The sequence below is a fragment of the Colobus angolensis genome, unplaced genomic scaffold (assembly GCF_000951035.1).
Source record: "Colobus angolensis palliatus isolate OR3802 unplaced genomic scaffold, Cang.pa_1.0 Scaffold2, whole genome shotgun sequence".
In the NCBI taxonomy this organism is placed as follows: Eukaryota; Metazoa; Chordata; class Mammalia; order Primates; family Cercopithecidae; genus Colobus; species Colobus angolensis.
The window spans coordinates 5,505,002-5,524,136 of NW_012115154.1; the positions used below are offsets into that span (position 1 = coordinate 5,505,002).

Here is a 19,135-nt window from a genome sequence, read left to right on the forward strand (position 1 = left end):
GTGAAGGGTATTATGTTAAGCTAAATAAGCCAGGTAGAGAAAGACAAATACTGCATGGAATCTAAAATGTTGATTTCACAGAAGTAGAGAGTAGAATGGAGGTTACTGGGGCATTTAGGGGTGAGGGAGATGGGAGAGATCTCATCAAAGTAGACAAAGCTACAGTTAGATGGGAAGAATAAGTTCAGGAGATTTACTGTATAGCATGCTGACTATAGTTAAGGATGATACACTGCATTCTTAAAAAATGCTAAGAGAATAGATGCTAAGTGCTCTCACAACAAAATTAATACTATGCATGGTAATGCATATGCTAATTAGCTACATAATTAATGGTTATATATACTTCGCAACATCATGTTGTATACAGTACATAATAATTTTATGTCAATTTTAAAATTATTTTTTAAAGAACTAGAATAATAGCTGGGCATGGAGGCTCACACCTGTAATCCCAGCACTTTGGGAGGCCAAGGCAGGTGGATCACTTGAGATCAGGAGTTTGACACGTGCCTAGCCAACATGGTGAAACCCTGTCTCTACTAAAAAAATACAAAAATTATCTGGGCGTGGTGGCACGTGCCTGTAATCCCAACTACCTGGGAGGCTGAGGCAGGAGAATTGCTTGAACCCAGGAGGCGGAGGTTGCAGTGAGCCAAGATCCTCCATCGCACCCCTGCCTGGGAAACAAGAGCAAAACTCAGTCTAAAAATAAAAAAATTAGAATAATATGTAGCTACATATTTATAATTATATACATATATATTTTATTTTGAATTTACTCTTCCATGAATCTTGATCTGAACACTTGCTGGTGAAAGTATCCTTCCCAATATTAACCCTGCTTATAAGAATATCCATATTGTCTCTAAAATAAAGACGACTTTTCACACTAGGATACACAGAGAAACTTGAAAAAAAAAGGGAAGTTTTGGGAAAACAAAATGCTATTTAAGATAGAATATTATGTAACTTAATTGGTAAAAATTAAAATATTTTCATACTGAAACCAGCAGAGTCATATTATGGATCCAAAAGCAAAAGTCCCTTGAATTTTTAAAGTCACAAACTTCAAATAAACAAAGAAACAGAGAAAACAAAACAAGACAAAATAGAAATCTGTGTTTGAGGCAGTCAGCTTCAGAGGAGTCTCCAGGTTCCCAAGGAAGTAAGTTTGTTCCTCTGGAACAGGGGTATTGTCATGGCAGTCTGAATATATGAAATTATCCAACTAAACACAGCTATAATATCTTGGAATGAATCATTTTATTAGATTAATATAGAGAGATATCACAAATCAGGGCACAAGACATTCAGCACATATTGGCTAGTGGCTGCTGCATTATAGACAGCATTCTATCTAGACTCTATTATCACTAAGACACAAAGAATCTCTAAGAAACTCAAAGATACTTTTTTTAGATTGCCTTCGATCCACACTTTTTCCTTCAAAGCCTCTTATCTTTCAAGTAGATCAGTTACAAGGCTTAAGGACACTGAAAAATGTGCCCAGTTTTCTACCAGCGAAGAGCAATACATAAAGGCAAATGAGTAGTATATTTGGGAAGGCAAAGGTCTTTAAAAAGTATTGCATCTCTTATGATGTTTTATCATTTTTAGTCAATAAACCTGGAACTGAAATAAGGGGTGTCATGACTATTTCAGTCTTTATATCTGGTATAATATACTTTGCAATAGGTTTTAGATATGTGCATTTTCTTGGTAATCTCCATGAAATGATCAAAACTTACAAGCTCATCCTAACACAATATCCTTTTTATTTGAATAACACTGTCCTGTTTTCTTTCCTTTTACTTTTTTTAGACTCTTTTTTTTTTTTTTTCATCTCATGGCTTAACTCAAAAGCACCCATGGCTTCCCTACTTGGCCCTCCCTCAGAATGGCTACATCATTTCCTTCTTTGGAGATAGGATGTCAGTAGATCATCCATTTTAGTCTCTCCTAAAGAATAGAGAATAGATTAGATAAATATTGGGGATGCATCTACATGGGACTCTTACCTTCTGTAAAGAATCATCTACAAATGAATGTCTGTCTCCATTCCCAGTGTCCCCAACAGATATACCTTCTACTTAACACTAAACCATCACCTGGTGGGGAGTTGGCCGAGGGATGGGGCCACCACATTGAGATGGGTGTAAGATAAACATGCAGGACAGGTATGACAGCAGTGTCTGAATAGGCATGAGAGCAGATTCATATTCTGAAAACAGTCAGCAGTAGGATACTTCCCTAGGACCACAGACTGTGGATGGAGTAGGAGGTGGGAGATACTCATCCAATTCACAGGCCTGACTGAAACAGCCAAGGCCCCTTCATTCTCTGGTTACCATGCTGTAATAACAATAGGAAACAAAGCAGGAATGCTGGGCAAGCTAGTATGTCCACATACTGAAAACAACTCACTATATACATATTTTATTAAATTTCCCTTTCATGCCTGTCTTTCCTCTTTACTGTATAGCTTTGGGGATGAGAACCACAGCTAAAAGACCACTTTCTATAAACATCAGGTGATCATCCATCCTACTCAGGAAGAGAAAGAGAAGCTCTTTATATCAACTCTGAATGTTCTTTCTCTCTCGTTTCAGTCATTTACTTTTATTTCTTTTCCCCTCTCCTGACCACAGCCCTGAGAGTTTCCTGGACTTTCTCATTTGCCTTTGTCACAGTTGGGTGGAATCCAGTCTTTGCTGGATAGAACAGCCTCCCATCATGTGCTCACACCTTTTTCCTATGGTAAACATGTAAGAATGTTCATGCCTGGTCAGCATTCCCCAGGTTTGACTTTCCTCCCTGCTTCTTGAGCCATGATGCTTGTCCTCTGTGAAACTCCTACATAGTCCCAAATGAAAACTGATTTCCCCGTGGGGCATTCTCTCCAGGCACATTTCAAGAGTCTGCATCACAACTGCAGAAACATCATCTTTGTTTTTCTTCTGTTTTACCGTAAAGTGGTGATGCTACACAAATTCCATTTATTTCCTAAAACTGTTGGTAGACAAGGTCTTCACTTAAATCAAGTAAGGAAAAGTATGATTTACTGTACTGTGAAAGCATGGCTACAGAATATCATCTCTGGGCAATAGCTTTCTTCCCTTGAGCATCTCTCAAGGGTGCTTAGACTATCCTGGAGAACTAGTTTGCCAGGCCTATGACATCTTTTGCAGGACCTAAGGGAGAAAGAGCGAGACCACGGATCTATGTCACATCTTCACCATCAACACTTTAGCCCCAAAGCATCTCTAATTAGGTAAAACAGGACCAGAAATCCCACAGCACTGCAAATCTCCATTGACTACATAATCCTCTCTTTGTTTGCTTTTGGTCCTTCTAATTATGAATATTTCTCTTAAAACAATGAACAAAGCACATACAGTAAAAGAGAGCAGGCAAGAATGAGAGTGAGAGATGAAAGTTACAGCAACCACACAGAGTGGCATTGAAATGAGAGAAAGACAAACACATTCTCTATTCAAGTGGCCACAAACCCATTCAGGGAATGCCAAGCAGCCTCAAAGGTAACATTCACGACCAACAGAGGGAAGGGTGCAGAAAGAACAAAATGGAAGGAAGAAGACAGAGATGAGCGTTTGTGTGGAGGGAAGGAAATAATTTCCAGCATGTAAATAATAAAGGCTGCTTGGTGAGTTTTTCATTTGTTACAAATTTCTTCCAATTCCCTTTATTATCACAATTTCCCAGTCTTTAAGACTCTCCTACCCAAATATATGCATTGATGATCCCCGTGTGAGCAGTGCTTGAAATATCTTGTTTTGTTTTGTTTTTTTAAAATAGATTCTTATTTTTAGGTATATTTGGCTTTTAGAAAATAGCACTGTTGAGCTTGGGGAGATATTGGTCAAAGGTCATATAATTACAGTTCAGCAGACTAAGTTCAAGAGATCCATTGTACAACATGGTGACTTTGGTCAATGATGATATAATATATTCTTAAAAAATGCGTAGGGAGTGCATATTAAGTGTTCTCACCACAAAAATAACTGTGTGATGTAATACGTTCATTGATTAGCCAGGTTTAGACATTCAACAATGTATATGTACGTCAAAAATCATGTTGTACACAATAAATACACGCAATCAGTCAAATAAAAAGTTTAAAAACTAATTTTTAAAAAAACGTTGTTTTACCTTTAGCATTTACAATTCCGTTCTTTCTGTATACCCTCCTCAGTTTGCTGAGTCTCCTGCATGTCTTTCGAGTTTAAAATTGTACTGCCACCTACTGTTAACTTTTAAGAACTGCAACAAAATGAGGGCAAAGGAGTTTGAAATCTATGAGGAGAGAGATTGAGGAAGAATAGGCAAAAGTGGACAGTGGACACAGAATAGAAATAGATAAAATAAAGAAATGGAGTTGGAGAAAATAATGCTTCACAAGCTTATTCATCCTGACAATATGACCATTGCATTTTAGTATTTTGTAGACAAAATGAAAAAAGAAATAATTAAACCCAGCACAGTTGTGAAGCAATAAAGGATGGGTGGGTTGCCTTTAGAAATCAGTCTCTGCAATATAGTTGCCAGCCCACTCTTTAAAAACAGGGTGAAGAAATAGAAAAGGCACATTATTCTAAAATCCAGCCAACGGAGACATACCCGGAGAGCGAGGAGGAAGGGCCCTTTAGAAAAAGCCAAGCTGCCGGCTTTATCCTAGTGACTCTGGGAACCCTGGCCAACAGCTTTCGTTGAGACATAATCCATCTGGATTTTGTGAATGTGGACTTCTTTTTTTTTCTTTCTAAGCATAAGTTGAAACATGAGGGAGCTCTGGATTGTGAAGGCAAGTCATATGAGGGCCACGTTTAGTCTTAGCACGTGGGGCTTATAAGGAAGGCACCTCACTTATCTCGTGATCCCGGATATGCAATATCTCCCTGTGGTAACTGAGTAAGGACTCAGCCACAGCTAGTTATTTTTAGGAAGTCCAAATAAGGACTTCTGATCCCAGTTTTAGAAAATGGAAGACAAAACTAGGCGGGGTTGGAAGCTGGTTTGGCACCTCTGAAGATAACTGTAACATACCCAAAAGCTTCCCCGACAACATCTCCTCCCATCCCACCCTTCTCAGGAGAGAGTGGGAACAGAATCTAAACAGCGTCTGCTTCCTCCTGACTCTAATGTGTCTAAAGACAAGAGAGTTTCTCACTTATAGATCAGTTCAAGGAGCTCTGTGAAAAAAAATATAATGAATGCAGATAAATCGTAGTAATATTGAAAACAAGAAATAAAAATGGGGCCGGGCGCGGTGGCTCAAGCCTGTAATCCCAGCACTTTGGGAGGCCGAGACGGGCGGATCATGAGGTCAGGAGATCGAGACCATCCTGGCTAACACGGTGAAACCCCCGTCTCTACTAAAAATACAAAAAACTAGCCGGGCGAGGTGGCGGGCGCCTGTAGTCCCAGCTACACGGGAGGCTGAGGCAGGAGAATGGCGTGAACCCGGGAGGCGGAGCTTGCAGTGAGCTGAGATTGGGCCACTGCACTCCAGCCTGGGTGACAGAGCAAGACTCCGTCTCAAAAAAAAAAAAAAGAAAAAAAAAAGAAAAGAAATAAAAATGGGCTCGATAGACTGTGAGAATAATTCAATTACTCCAGTGTTAGATATTAAGAACTGCTATGTACTCAACTCTATTCCAAGAGCTGTGGGAGGCACTTAACTTATAACATTTCATTTCCACCTTTAAGGAGATTCTAAGGGAATCATGGAGGAAGACCAGCATCTCACTGAGTATTGGAAAAAACTGTTAAGAGGATTGTTGTTCTTACGCATGATGCCTGGCACAATCATCCAGAAAAGTTAAAAAAAAAAAAAAGGTGGGGGGGGTGGGAAATGTGGTCTCTATCTCCCTGATTTCCAAATACATACTGCTAGCACGGTGTTGAGATATCTCTTGTTCTGATCTTCTTAGAGTTGGGGATTCAGAAGGCCCCAGAAGTACCTCAAAGAAGTCCCATGCCCTATATAACTCCCTAACCACCACCATTTCCAGTACTAAGATGACATCCCTTTCACATTCCTCAACCCCACGCTGAATATAAGTGATTATTGCTCCAAATCCCAGCAACTTGAGATTCGCAGGCAAATTTTTTGAAAGTATTTCAAAATGATCACTCTTTCACACTTTAGATCTGTTTAATCAAATTATTCACCTAAGGCAGATACATTGAGAAAACAAGAGTTGGTGGAAGTTGGAGAATGCAGCAAATGGACCAACAGTCTATTTTGGAGGTGAGTGCCTGGGAAACAATTCTTCCTTGCCACTCTAACTATCACTGTGCTCACCAACAGTGCCTACATCTTCCTACACCCACTATACTTACCTTTTACTTTCTCACCTGTGAAATACCAACATTTCTCCAAGTCAGGCATTCAAGTGCGTCTTTATTATTTTGATCTGTGAATTCCCTGGATCAAGCATATTTATATTCAAATTTGAAATACAGAGATGGAATCTACAGCCTACCAAAAATGGTCAACATTTTACATATTATTTTGTTATAATTTGATAAGTACTAGGTTTAGTATAGCAATATAAATAGACATGTATCTATTTTGGTTTGACAGAGCACCTTTTCTATCAAGGGATGTTGTATGAATGGAACATCCTTCCATTCACCTGAAAAGCCTGCCTTGTTGAATGCCTACCATTCTAAGTATGGTGCAAAGTGCTATGGAGACAGAGGGAGAAATGCACAGTTTGGTCATCCAAGGAACTCACATGCTTTAAAGAGGGAGCCAGTCAATACTGCCTCACATTCACAGTATTCCTGAAGTGCGAATAAACATGGCTGCCAGTTTTTACAAATGTAAAAAGAGAGCCACTTAACACTAATATTTCCTCATACTCTAATCATTGGCAAAACTTGGAACTTATGGCAATGAAAGGTGAGAATTTCCTGGGATTATTTCAAATAAAATGGATGTTTAACATTAAAGTAAGTTTGTTTGTTCTTCTTTTAATGTCAGTCAAAAATAAGATCTGGTAAGCAAGGAATTCTGTTCTGACTCTTCCACTAGCTGAACGTGGAGAGGCAAATTTAAATCCATTTCCTCCAAGTGGTTTAGGGCCTCCATATGCATAACTGATTGAGGAACAATTATAAAAATAACAAAGCAAAATCTCTTATTAAATATTTCACACACCCATAGGAATAGAGTGTTATTATGTGCTTGCCAAATAGACTAATTCACCAATTCATTTCAAACTCGAGGTAAGTCAGGAAGAAAAAGAAGAAGAAAGGAAGACATATGTCAGCTATCCTGTATTTTTCCAGCTGGAATGATTATTCGGGGTGAGCAAGATTGAGAGCAGTCAAAGGTAAGCAGTAAGCAGGGACGTCAAAGGCAGGTAGAAATGGGACCCAACTATCTCAGTGAAACAGATGCCAGGAGCCATCTTTATCCTGACAGCACTGATTTCATCTCTAAGATACATTTCAGCAAAACCTGCATCCCACTAAGAAGATTAATTTTCTCCCACTAATCTGATTGTGACGTTCAAAGAATATTTCCAAAATCAAAATCGCTGTCCAATAGTCTGTCTTCCTGTTGAGAACCTGAAGCTTTCAGAATAAGCACAGTTACCCTTTGTATTAGGTTCAGGCCATAACCTAATGTCCAGAAGAAACTGAACAAAGAAAATAGTTGAGGACCAGAGAGGAATGAAGTTATTTCTCCCATAATCAGCCTAGCACATCTGAGTTTTCAGAACAGAGGAGGTTTCTGGGCTTTATTTTCTTGATATAGTGATTCAGAATTGCAATTGCAGACTATACTAAAAAGGTCAGCTTTTCAGTTTAAAGTATTATTAGGGTTTAAAGTATTATTAGGTGTTTTGATATCTCCAAATAATTTCGGTTGACCAAATTTCCTTAAGCACACATAACATACAGGGATGTTGAACTACATCGAGTGTTTTCTATTATTTGAGAGACATTTCTGGTTTACACAATGAGGAAGGACAAATACTTATCTGTTCATATGTAAAAGATGAAGAAAATATACATAGAACCCCTAATAAGCGTATTTTTTTTTCTTTGAGGCTGACATTTTCGTTAATTCTTTAAATGTTCATCCTTTCTAGAAGTAAAAATGTTAAACCTAAAAAAAGCAGCAAATTCTATTTCATCTTGTTTCCAGAACACTCTATGCATATATCCATAATAGCACTTATTAGTAGGAATTGTAATAATTGGTCTAATATTTCCCCTTTAAATATAAACTCTTCAAGGGCAATAATTATTTCTTCTTTAGTTTTATATCTTCAGTGCCTGACTTCAGTCACTGAAGGTGCCCAATATTGACTTGTTCAATACATGATGGACTGAATCATTTACGCTATTTCTTAGGATTCAAATGAAATCACAAATCAGACCTCACACACTATAGTTAAACATTTGCTAGCATTATCTTTCCTTGTCGACAGAAATCCTCTGCCGATCATAAAAACCCATTAGTCCTGTGTAGCTGATAGGGTACCAGATACCTGCCTAGAGACAGTTATCTGGATTGAATATCTGCCCTCTGTGTGGTTCACTACACTGTTTCCCCTGTGTCTCAGTCTAGTGCCAAGATATTATTTGTGTGACAGTCCGTTTTAGTTCTTTCAGGCCTAGGAGTTGGGGACACTGAGAAAAAGTACACCTCTTTCAGTCATTTGGGGGTTTCTTACAAACTACAAAATCTAAGAACCAGAAAAAAGTTATTCTGATTCGGAAACAAAAGCAGTGTCTCCTAGCCCCTTTACCTGCCTGCTCTTAAACCATCTGACTCAGACGTGAGTCAGTCCTTTTCTCAAAGAAAACTGAAGAATAATACATCAGAGTTTTCATTCCATGCCTATTTTCTTATCTCATAGATCTTCAAGTGGCAAAATTCTTCCTTACAACTCAAACAGATTTGATCTGCTAAAATTTAAGTTAATTCCCTCCTTATTAATCTTCTGCCAAATGAAATATAGTCTTGTCACTAATCGTGGTGGTACAATTAATGATAAGAGCAAATACATTTCCAGAATCATGTCACTTTAAATAGAACTTTCTTGAACCTTGAAAACATTTTTTTTTAACTTAAAGACAAAATCATTATGGTCCCAGCAGTAATAATGTCAGTCAACCACTTCTCACCAATTCATTTCAAAATTGGTTCTTAAATATTCGTTATTATGTTCACAGCTTTTGAAGACACTGTACACATTATGTATCCTACTTTGGAATTACAGTCTTTCCTATAAGACCTGCATATAAGTAGGCATGTGTATATCTTTCTTAAAATTATAATGTTTCTAAATGGAAACAGTTCATAAAAATGCAACCAGTTCCAGTAATGATAGAAATCTAATTCATCCTCTTTACATTAATTGCCTCTCACTCTGCCTGAGAAAAAGGGAGGTTGATGGATCTAAGGGACGATCTGAAAGTTTAAAACCATGGGAAAATGCTGAGAAGATCCAACAGAGCCAGGTCAGTTGCAATTTGGAGGGGAAAGAGCTGCTTGGCACAGAAACGCCCTGAGTGACTTGGAAAGCATTGTGGGTATATGGGGAAAGCATTGTGGGTATATTTCTGTTTTCAGTACTTTTTTCTTTTAAATCAGACTTCTCAGAATTTTGTCTTATTTATCTTTTCAAAGAATTATTTATTTATTTATTTATTTATTTTTATTTTTTATTACTTTTTTTTTTTTTTTTTTTGAGATAGAGTCTCACTCTGTCGCCCAGGCTGGAGTGCAGTGATGTGATCTCAGCTCACTGCAAGCTCCGCCTCCTGAGTTCATGCCATTCTCCTGCCTCAGCCTCCCAAGTAGCTGGGACTACAGATGCCCGCCACCATAGCCAGGATGGTCTCCATCTCCTGAACTCGTGATCTGCCCGCCTCGGCCTCCCAAAGTGCTGGGATTACAGGCATGAACCACCGTGCCCGACCAAAAATTTTACCTTGGGTTCATCATCTGTCTGTTTTATTCTCCTTGTCACTGATTTCTCTTGTTATCTTTATTATTTTTCTCCCCTCTCATTTCTTTATGCTGGGATTCTTTTTCCAATTTATCAAATTGAGTGCTTTGCTTATTTGCACACAATCATTTTTCCCTTGATAAATGAATTTACAGTCCTAAATCATTCTACGAATACCACGTTAGCAGTGTCTTGAAAATGCTAATAAGTAGTATTTTCAGTTCTAAGAATTGAAAGTTTCTCTTTTTTTTTATGTAGTGAGTTATTTGGCACTGTCAACAGGGTGTTAAAATTGAACCTTTCCTATCTCCCAAGTTGACTGGGGCCTTAAAGCTCAAAGCCTCAGATGCTGATCATACCTAGATTATTACAACAAGTGTTCAGGGTCGTTTCAATTACTGACTCATAAATACTCTAACTGGGAAGGTAAATGTTGCAATATTGAGGAAGCTGAGACTGCATATATATTCTGCAACACAGAAGGGCAGAGGAAGTTTGCTGCATTTTTTAAAATAACAGAATATTAGAAATCAATATCGAAATGGAGAAATAATTTATAGCGTATGTATGATGCAATATTCTATAACAAAAATTAATAAAAACCCACACCTATCAATATGAATGAATTTCAAAAATACAATGCTGAGTGAAATGGCAAGTTTCAAAATATATGTATTATATAACATAGGCAAAAACAAAAATACAAGTTGAATATCCTTTCTCCAAACAGCTTGGAACCAGAAGTGTCTCAGATTTTTATTTTCTTAGGATTTTGGAATACTTGCATTATACTCACCAGCTGAGCATCCCAAATGCAAATATCTGAAATCCAAAATGTTTCAATAAGCACTTCCTTTGAGCATCATGTCAGCACTTTAAAAGTTTTGGATTTTGGAGCATCTCAGATTACAGATTTTCCAATTAGAAAGACTCCAAATTGTACAAAACAAAACAAAACCATAAAACAATGTTTTTTGTTTGTTTGGTTGTTTGTTTGTTTGTTTGTTTTTCCTGAGACGGAGTCTTGCTTGTTGCCCAGGCTGGAGTACAGTGGCACTATCTCAGCTCATTGTAAGCTCCGCCTGCCAGGTTCACGCCATTCTCCTGCCTCAGCCTCCCGAGTAGCTGGGACTACAAGGGCCCACCACCACGCCCAGCTAATGTTTTGTATTTTTAGTAGAGACGGGGTTTTACCGTGTTAGTCAGGATGGTCTTGGTCTCCTGACCTCGTGATCCACCTGCCTTGGCCTCCCAATGTGCTGGGATTACAGGTGTGAGACACCATGCCCAGCCTAAAACAATATTTTTTCCACTACTTTATGTGGTTTATGGCTTGAAAGAAAGACATAATGCAAATATAGAAAAACAATGACATAATAAATCAAGGTCGTTGGTACATGATGGCCTTCTATATAATTTTTACGCTCATTTTGATTAGAACATAGTTTATATACGTTTAATAATTTTAAACTGAAGTTTACCACCATTATATTTTGTTTCAATCTCTTCTTTTAAAGAAAAAATGCTTAAAAAATAATTCTCAGCCATATTTACTTCTGGGTAAGTTTGCAGTTGTATATTTAATGTGCATGCATAGTACCCCTATATTGTAGGCTTTTTCACTTTACAAATGTAAAAGAGAAATAGAAACCAAGTAAACCTCTGTGGCTCTGGTATGCCGACTTTGTACGGTCCCTTTGGGAAGACAGTGTAGGACAACGGAAAAAGCATGGAGTCAGAAGTCAAACCGACCTCAGGTAAAACCACACTTGTCATCTGAAGTGACCTAAGATAAATATTTTACCCTCTAGGAGCCTCAGTTTACTTATCAGTTAAGCAATGGCTAAATTTCAAAATTGTTGAAAGATTATTTAATTACGATACAAAGCAAGTGGGAAGTATTCCATCAATACTAGTTATTACTAACATTGTTAGTTATTTCCACAACTGCAATTATACCTATTTGTGTCAGAGATGATGTCTGAAGGAAATAAAAAGATATTCTAAGAAATAAATGGACATAATAATTTTAATAGTTAAAGAATTAATTAAAAAGTGGAGGTATCTAGTTTAGTTTTATTTTTACGTGATTTAACACAATTTTAATATGCTTGTGTCTTTTATGAGGCAGGAATTCACACCGAACCTAGTGGAGATGACTTGTCTTTGTGGCATGATGTCTGGAGATTCAGTTGGAGAAGCCGATAGCCAAGGAGTGAATGTTTGAATGTCCCTTTGCTTGTTTTCAAAGTAATTTTTCAGGTTTTTTTTTTTAAGTGTCTACTACTCTAGGGCATTTTAGAATTAAAGTAGTATAAATGACTGAAAACTTATAGCTGTCAATTGAAGATCAACCAAAAATTAAGAGAAATCCCTAAAAGGATAATATAACTCAAACAAAAAGAAAGAGTTGATTTTGACATCTGGTTTTAAGAAACTGGCTGTTATGTAAAGTGGCAAATTTATTTGTGATTCTTGGGAAGAACATTTACTATCTTATATATAATTATTTTATTTATCATGATATGTACATCAGTATGTTACATATAGAAAAATCAGGACCTAGAAAACTAGATTGAGCTCATATTTGCTTTGTGGAAACAGACTATATACATGTACAACTAAAATACTCATCTGGTTTGTCTAGGCTTAATTTTATTTCTGTAGCTAATTAAAACTCTAATTTTCCAATAAGTCTGCCCACAGATAAATGGCCACTTTTTTAGCCATCCGTGGGTGGCTGACTCACCCTGGTTCGCAAGCCTCAATTCTGTATAAAAAGGAAATGGAAAAACATCCTGAATTGTAAGCAATCAGAATGCCATCAGAAACTAACAACACAGTTTAATTAAAAAGAAAAATCCATAGTAATTCATTTTTGTTCCTTTCCCCTCTTCACACAAGAAAATAAGAGGTAATAGAGAGAAGCGATTAAAATGCAGTCTCCTTTTGCCCTCAGGGTGTGTGCCTCGAAACTCTGCCAATGAAATAATTAGCTCCAAATTTCTCATTTTTGTCCCCCTTCATAATATTGAAATTGCTTCTGGTCTTCCTTCAGAAACAAAGCACTTCCTTTGCCTCTTTAGTTAACCCTAGGCTTCTAAGAATCTTTAGTAATCTCATTATTCTATCAAAAGGCTACGCTGTGTGGTTACAAGGTCATTGTCACTATTTGATTAAGATCCCAGGTAAACTGAAAGCCAGTCTAATTTCATGAACACTGAACACACTGGATTTGTATAACCTCTGAGATGGACTGATTGGCCTGAAATGAAAGAGCAGGAGCTCATGAATGTATCTGTCACCAGGAGAGATGATAGGAAGGTGGATTCACTGAGCATGAAGGCATCAACACTGCTGTGGAACTTCAGCATGCATCCTACACTCTCACCATGATCAGACCTCAGAAGAAAGCACATGTACTGTTCTGATCTACGAGCAAATGCTTTACTGCTTACCCACAGAGACTGCAACCACAACATGGGCAGCACCCAGCTTTAGCCAACAAAACCACGTGGCAATATTGGGTAGAGCACACGTGCACAGGCTGAGGACTGAGGACCAATGAAACAGCAAGATAACGTGTTCACAAACGAAAAACCACGTGTCAATTTCAAGATACTCATGATCACTCTCATGCATGTCTTTATGATGTGGCAAACAGGGACGTCTGATAAACGCTAGACTCCAGCAAACAAGACCCTGGTGAGGTTTAAAGTATGGGGAGGTCCACATGCAAAGGGCTCAACGTGACTCAGAAGCAAGAGAAATGGAAGGAGGAGCTCCATGAAGAGTTTGGGGTAGATAAAGTGAGCAAGTTGCATGGAATGTCAAACACAGAGTAGCACCTGCACGAGACAGCCTGAGCGCCATTGAAAAGAGAATCCTGCCCATTGGTGCACAGCCCACAGTACATCCTCTCCCAGCAATCACAGTGGCACAGAGGAAAAGAACAGCGAGAGGACTCTTACTGTAGCACGCGGGAGTGGCTGAGATCTTTCAGATCTGAGTCCTCATAATAGGGAGCTATCATCCCCAGCCCACTGTCACTCAGCATGCGTTTCCGCAGGGCAGGATTCCACCAGTCTGAGATCCTGAGAGAAAGAAGGGCACCAGACAGTTAAGCATTCAAAGTCAGCCACGTGACTTCATCTCCACTTTCTGAAGATGAATCTTGCCTGTAAATGTGACAGGCAAAATTCATCTTTATGGAATGTTTACCAGATACTACATATTTATTATTTCATTCACTTATCTCAACAATCACGAACTATTTGTATGATTCTGTCCCCGTTACAGATGAGAAAACTGATTTTCAAGATTAAGTCATTTTAAATGTGACATGTATAAGAAGTAATAGACCTAGTGTAGAAATACAGATTAGAAAATAACAAAGCCCTTTCTGTTTCACTGCTTCCCTGATCCTGGTTTAGTTCTGGGGAAGCAACTGGTAAGAAATAAGAAAGGCACTGATTCAAGTCCTGGTGGATTTTCAGGCTACTTTATTTTTGGAGCTAGAGCTAACAGAGGTCTAGCCAGGCCAAAGCAATTCCTTTTGGCCATTATTTGACATGAAGAAAACGACCTTACAAAAAATTAGCCGGGCATGGTGGCAGGCACCTGTAGTCCCAGCTACCCAGGAGGCTGAGGCAGGAGAATGGCATGAATCCAGGAGGCGGAGCTTGCAGTGAGCCGAGATTGCGCCACTGCACTGCAGCCTGGGCGACAGAGCGAGACTCTGTCTCAAAAAAAAAAAAGAAAGAAAGAAAAAGAAAAAGAGAATGACCAAGTGAGCAAAGACCAGGGCAATTTGGCAGAATGGACTTTCTCCTTACTAGATCAAGAGTCACAGCCCAGGTTAGGTGGGCTAACCTGGCTCTAGCACCTGCTGCTTCTGCAATAGGACAGAACATCCTACCTCCTTTCCCCACTACTGATGGGTCTGATGCATAAATGTGCCCTGCGAAGGTGGCCTTCCCCACCACCTTTGGGGCTCCCAGGGGTGCGTCAGGCTACCCCTTGTGCCTGTCAGCCTTCCCCCATGCTCTGACATCGCGGCTCTGGCTTCCTGAGAACAGCTTTCTATCTGTTCTACACAGCCACTTGTGGCCTCTCTCTTCTCCCCCCCAGACTTGGTACATATTGGACATCAACTGCCCCTGGCAGAGTGAGAAACCACTCACAAATAGCAGCAGTGGAGCAAAAAAGTGAAAAAAAAAAGTAAATCAAGTGACAAGGGGAAAACAAGGATGAAGATGACATTGCAGTTGTGCCAGCCTAGTGGCCTGTTTATTCATACTGGGTGAGGATGTGTATACCATTTGCATTAACTATTTGGGTACATTGTGTATGGTTTCTAGAGCAATTCTTATTTCAATAATTCAGGCCCCATAGACCAGTAAAACACTAAATTTCACAAGGGCAAAGATTCTTATCTGTTTTTATTTTTGTACTGTTATTCCCCAAGTGCTTACACTAAGACTTGGCACACAAAATTCTCTAAATAAATAGTTTTGAGTTATTGAAATAACTTAGAAATATTAATTATGTTTTGGTGGTAGAAGATGGTCATTAAATGCATGGGCTGTGGCATCAGGCAGCCCAGGACTGTATCTCATTTTTTCTACTTATTTTCTGTGAAATACTAGGCAAGTAACACAACCCTTTAGGTCTCAATTTTTTAATCTACGAATTAAGGATAATTGTTCCAAATTTTCAAGGTCACTGTGGAATGATGATGATGATGATGATGATGATTATAAAATTCTATTTAATGCGTGTTTTAAAAATGCCAGGAATGACTTTAAGTGCTTTATCCATATCAATTCTTTTAATCACCAAACAATTCTCTGAGTGAGGATTATTATTATTTGTATTTTACAGATGAGAAAATAAGCACAGAGCACTTAAGATGATTAAGTCACTATGAAGTGGTAGTAGGAACAGAAGAGAGACACAGGACAGAGCTCCTAAAAAGTGCTTGGTACGTCATAGTTATTACACAATCTACATGTCTCCAGCAGCCTGGAAATAGCAAAGAGGAGGAAGAGGAGAAAAAGTATCAAATCACCTGTGTCAATTTTTCATGTAGATAACAGAGTAACTACAATCGTGTAGCACAAACACAAGTACTAGTGCTTTCTAGGTTTGTTAGGAAGAGTTGCTGTGATGGAGAAAGAAGGCTTGTACATGGTGCAAGTCTGGTTTTGTTTCTACATGGCCATTCATAAGACAGACTTACAATAACCACTCTAAGGAAACCCAACAAGAAAATCTGCATTTCAAAATCATTTGATGTCATTAGAATGATGTCAAGTTCAAAGGCGAACCAGACACGGATGTCACCCTGAAGCCAGCCTCACAGGCAAGGAGAGGCACACTCACCCCGAGGCTTGCTCCACCACCAGGTCTGGCATGCCCGGAGGTGTCCCCGCTGGCTGTGACACCACCATATCTGGGTCCAGAATAAAAATCTCATCTTGGGAAATCTCCATCACAAAGTGCAAATGTTCCTAAGGAAGAACAAGAAGTCTGTTGCATGAAGAATAACAAAACAAGTATTCTTGGTCTCGAGGAATAATGACATTCTCCAACATGTCAAAGGATCACAGTGTGTTGTCAGAGCTTGATCAGTTGGTGATCCTCCCCAAAGCTGCGCTATGGCAGGCAGTGGGAGATGGGGAGAGATGAATCCCCTTGGTTCAGGATTTTCAATTAATCAGGATTTTTTTTAGGTATGTCTAGAAATGGTCTTGCCTCATCTTCCCAAATACTATTACAGAAGTGACACCCACATACCACTGACCCAATGAGAGTGTATGATAGCCTGGACTTCCACCCCATCATCTGGTCAAAGCTAAGCAGCACAGTTAACATCTTTATCATTAGGTTCAATACTGTATATTTTTTTTCTAGGATAATTCAGATAATGGGAGGACTTCTTAACTTGGGCAAAACCGTATTTTTTTTCTCATTGCTGACCTCTAGGGATTGGCGAACTGAAACTAAGTAGTCTAGTTATATACTTGGGACCTCAAACTTGCTAAACAGAAACGAGCTTAAAAAGACATACAAAATTTGGCTAAGGAGTAAAAATATCTTTGTAAATGAAAATTTGCAGTATAGGCTGGTGATAATGTCTACAAGTCAACTTATTTTCTGTACTCATTTGCAAGATCAAGCCATATCATCTCGAGTCCATAAATCATAAAACATGTGAAGACAAATAAAAGATTCACAGCTTAGGTTATGAACACCATTCCAAAATTTGTAAGTGTCTCAGTGTGTTTTGTTAGAAAAATTTATGAGATTAGCTACCAATAAAGTACATTAACTCGGGAATTTTTCACTTTTACAAGCAGGCTGGAAAAACACTTACCTGAGATCTGTCTATTCGATAAAAGCGATCAGCAGAAGTTGCTAGGGGGAAAAAAAAAAATGCAGATGGCATTCAGAATGTTCTGTAATCTGGCATCAAATTTATAACCTTCTCTTCGACTACGCCGGTCAAAACCCCTACATGATGGTCGTGCTAGTCTCCTGGCCAGTCCCTAAATCTATTAAGAAAACTTCAGCACTTCCATGCCTCTGCCACTGCTATTCTAAGGCTTAGAAAGCCCTGCCCATTGCCTCTGCCATCTAAATCATACTTGTCTTTAAAGAACCAGCTCAAATGCTTCTGCTTCTGTAAAACCTTTCTCAGTCCCAACCTCCCTACCCCAGACAGAACGTATTGACCCTGCCTCCATACACATTTACATTTTTTAAAACTTCTTATACAGACTATCATCACAGATAACCATGAGACTAAGAGACCTGGCCTCTTTAAAAATCTGTTTCATTTAATCTTTTATGCCTCCTGAAATTAGCCCAGGATCTTAAAGAAAGTTAGGAATCGGTATGTATTTATTAAGTAAATAAAGCTAGAAAAAGCTACGGTTACATGGACTTCTTAGGGAAGTGATTTCCCATTTTGGAAAACGGCTTGAAGATTCAGGCCAGGGACCATATGTGGTCTTAAATGAATCATTTCACTTTCAACCTGCGTCCTTAGAGCCATGTCTGAAGGAAGCCAAAACAGCAAAACAATTATTTGAGCATTCTCTAAAAGAGATTGAGCTGCATCTATAGTATGAGAAAAAAAAAACACCTAAATTAGAAATTTTGGGTTTCTAGAAATTATTTTAAATATTCTTAATATTAGAAAGAACTATAAGCTGCATTTCGGGAAGCTCAGGTGGGAGAACTGCTTGAAGCCAGGAGTCTGAGACCAGCCTGGGCAACAAAGCAAGACTTCATCTCTACAAAAACAATTTTTTTTAATTAGCTGGGGATAGTGGCATGCCCCTGTGGTCCCAGGTACTCGGGAGGCTGAGGTGGGAACATTGCCTGAGCCCAGGAGTTCAAGGTTGCAGTGAACCATGATCATGCCACTGCACTCCAGCCTGGGCAACAGTCAGACTCCCATCTCAAAAAAAAAAAAAAAAATCAAACCAAAAAGAATGATGTGCTTCTCACTTACATCTATCTAACAAAACCCAAATATTATAAATAGATTTTCTACAAAACAAACAGCACAAGAAAGAAAAACTCAAAATGCAAGTAATTATTTTAAATTCACAAACACTTAATGAGTAGCTTCTCTCCAAAGGGGACTGAATTAAGAAACCAGCCAATCATCGTCCCTGCTCTCTAAAATCTCAGAATAGAATAAAATCTGCCTTGGAGAAATTCGCTCTATTTTGTTCTTTTAAACCATGACTGCAATTACCTTTCAAAGGTTTTTTTAATAAACCTATGGAGTTAAACTACATCTGGGTTAAGACTGTTAGCCACAATAGTTGTAGTTTTATCTAAGACTTTAGATAGAACATAACATAAATATTTTCATAATTTTCTGAAATACATGTTGTTCCTCTGCAAATTCAGGAATGACAAATGATTATGTTTCTCACTGCCATGGAATAAAGAAGCTGGAGGAAAGTCCTCAGAGGCAGCTGACGAGACATTAACAAAAACTTGCATCATGATTTATGTGGGTTAGATCTCATATAAATACAAGTGCCCATCTTCATAACACTAGAAAAATATGCATATGGCATTTAAAGTGTTCTGTGATCTGGCACCAAAGTTATAAC

General features: G+C 38.5%; 1 protein-coding gene across 1 annotated transcript in view; it reads right to left on the bottom strand.

Annotated features, from left to right (window-relative positions):
- The window catches only part of DGKI (diacylglycerol kinase, iota), a 461,461-nt gene that overhangs the window by 54,975 nt on the left and 387,351 nt on the right, over window positions 1-19,135 (bottom strand). Inside the window, exons 26-28 of the mRNA XM_011941272.1 lie at window positions 17,377-17,387; window positions 16,383-16,510; window positions 13,970-14,092 (exon numbers count right to left, since the gene is read on the bottom strand). Coding sequence (XP_011796662.1) covers window positions 13,970-14,092; window positions 16,383-16,510; window positions 17,377-17,387 — 262 coding nt within the window. The remainder of the gene's footprint in view (window positions 1-13,969; window positions 14,093-16,382; window positions 16,511-17,376; window positions 17,388-19,135) is intronic.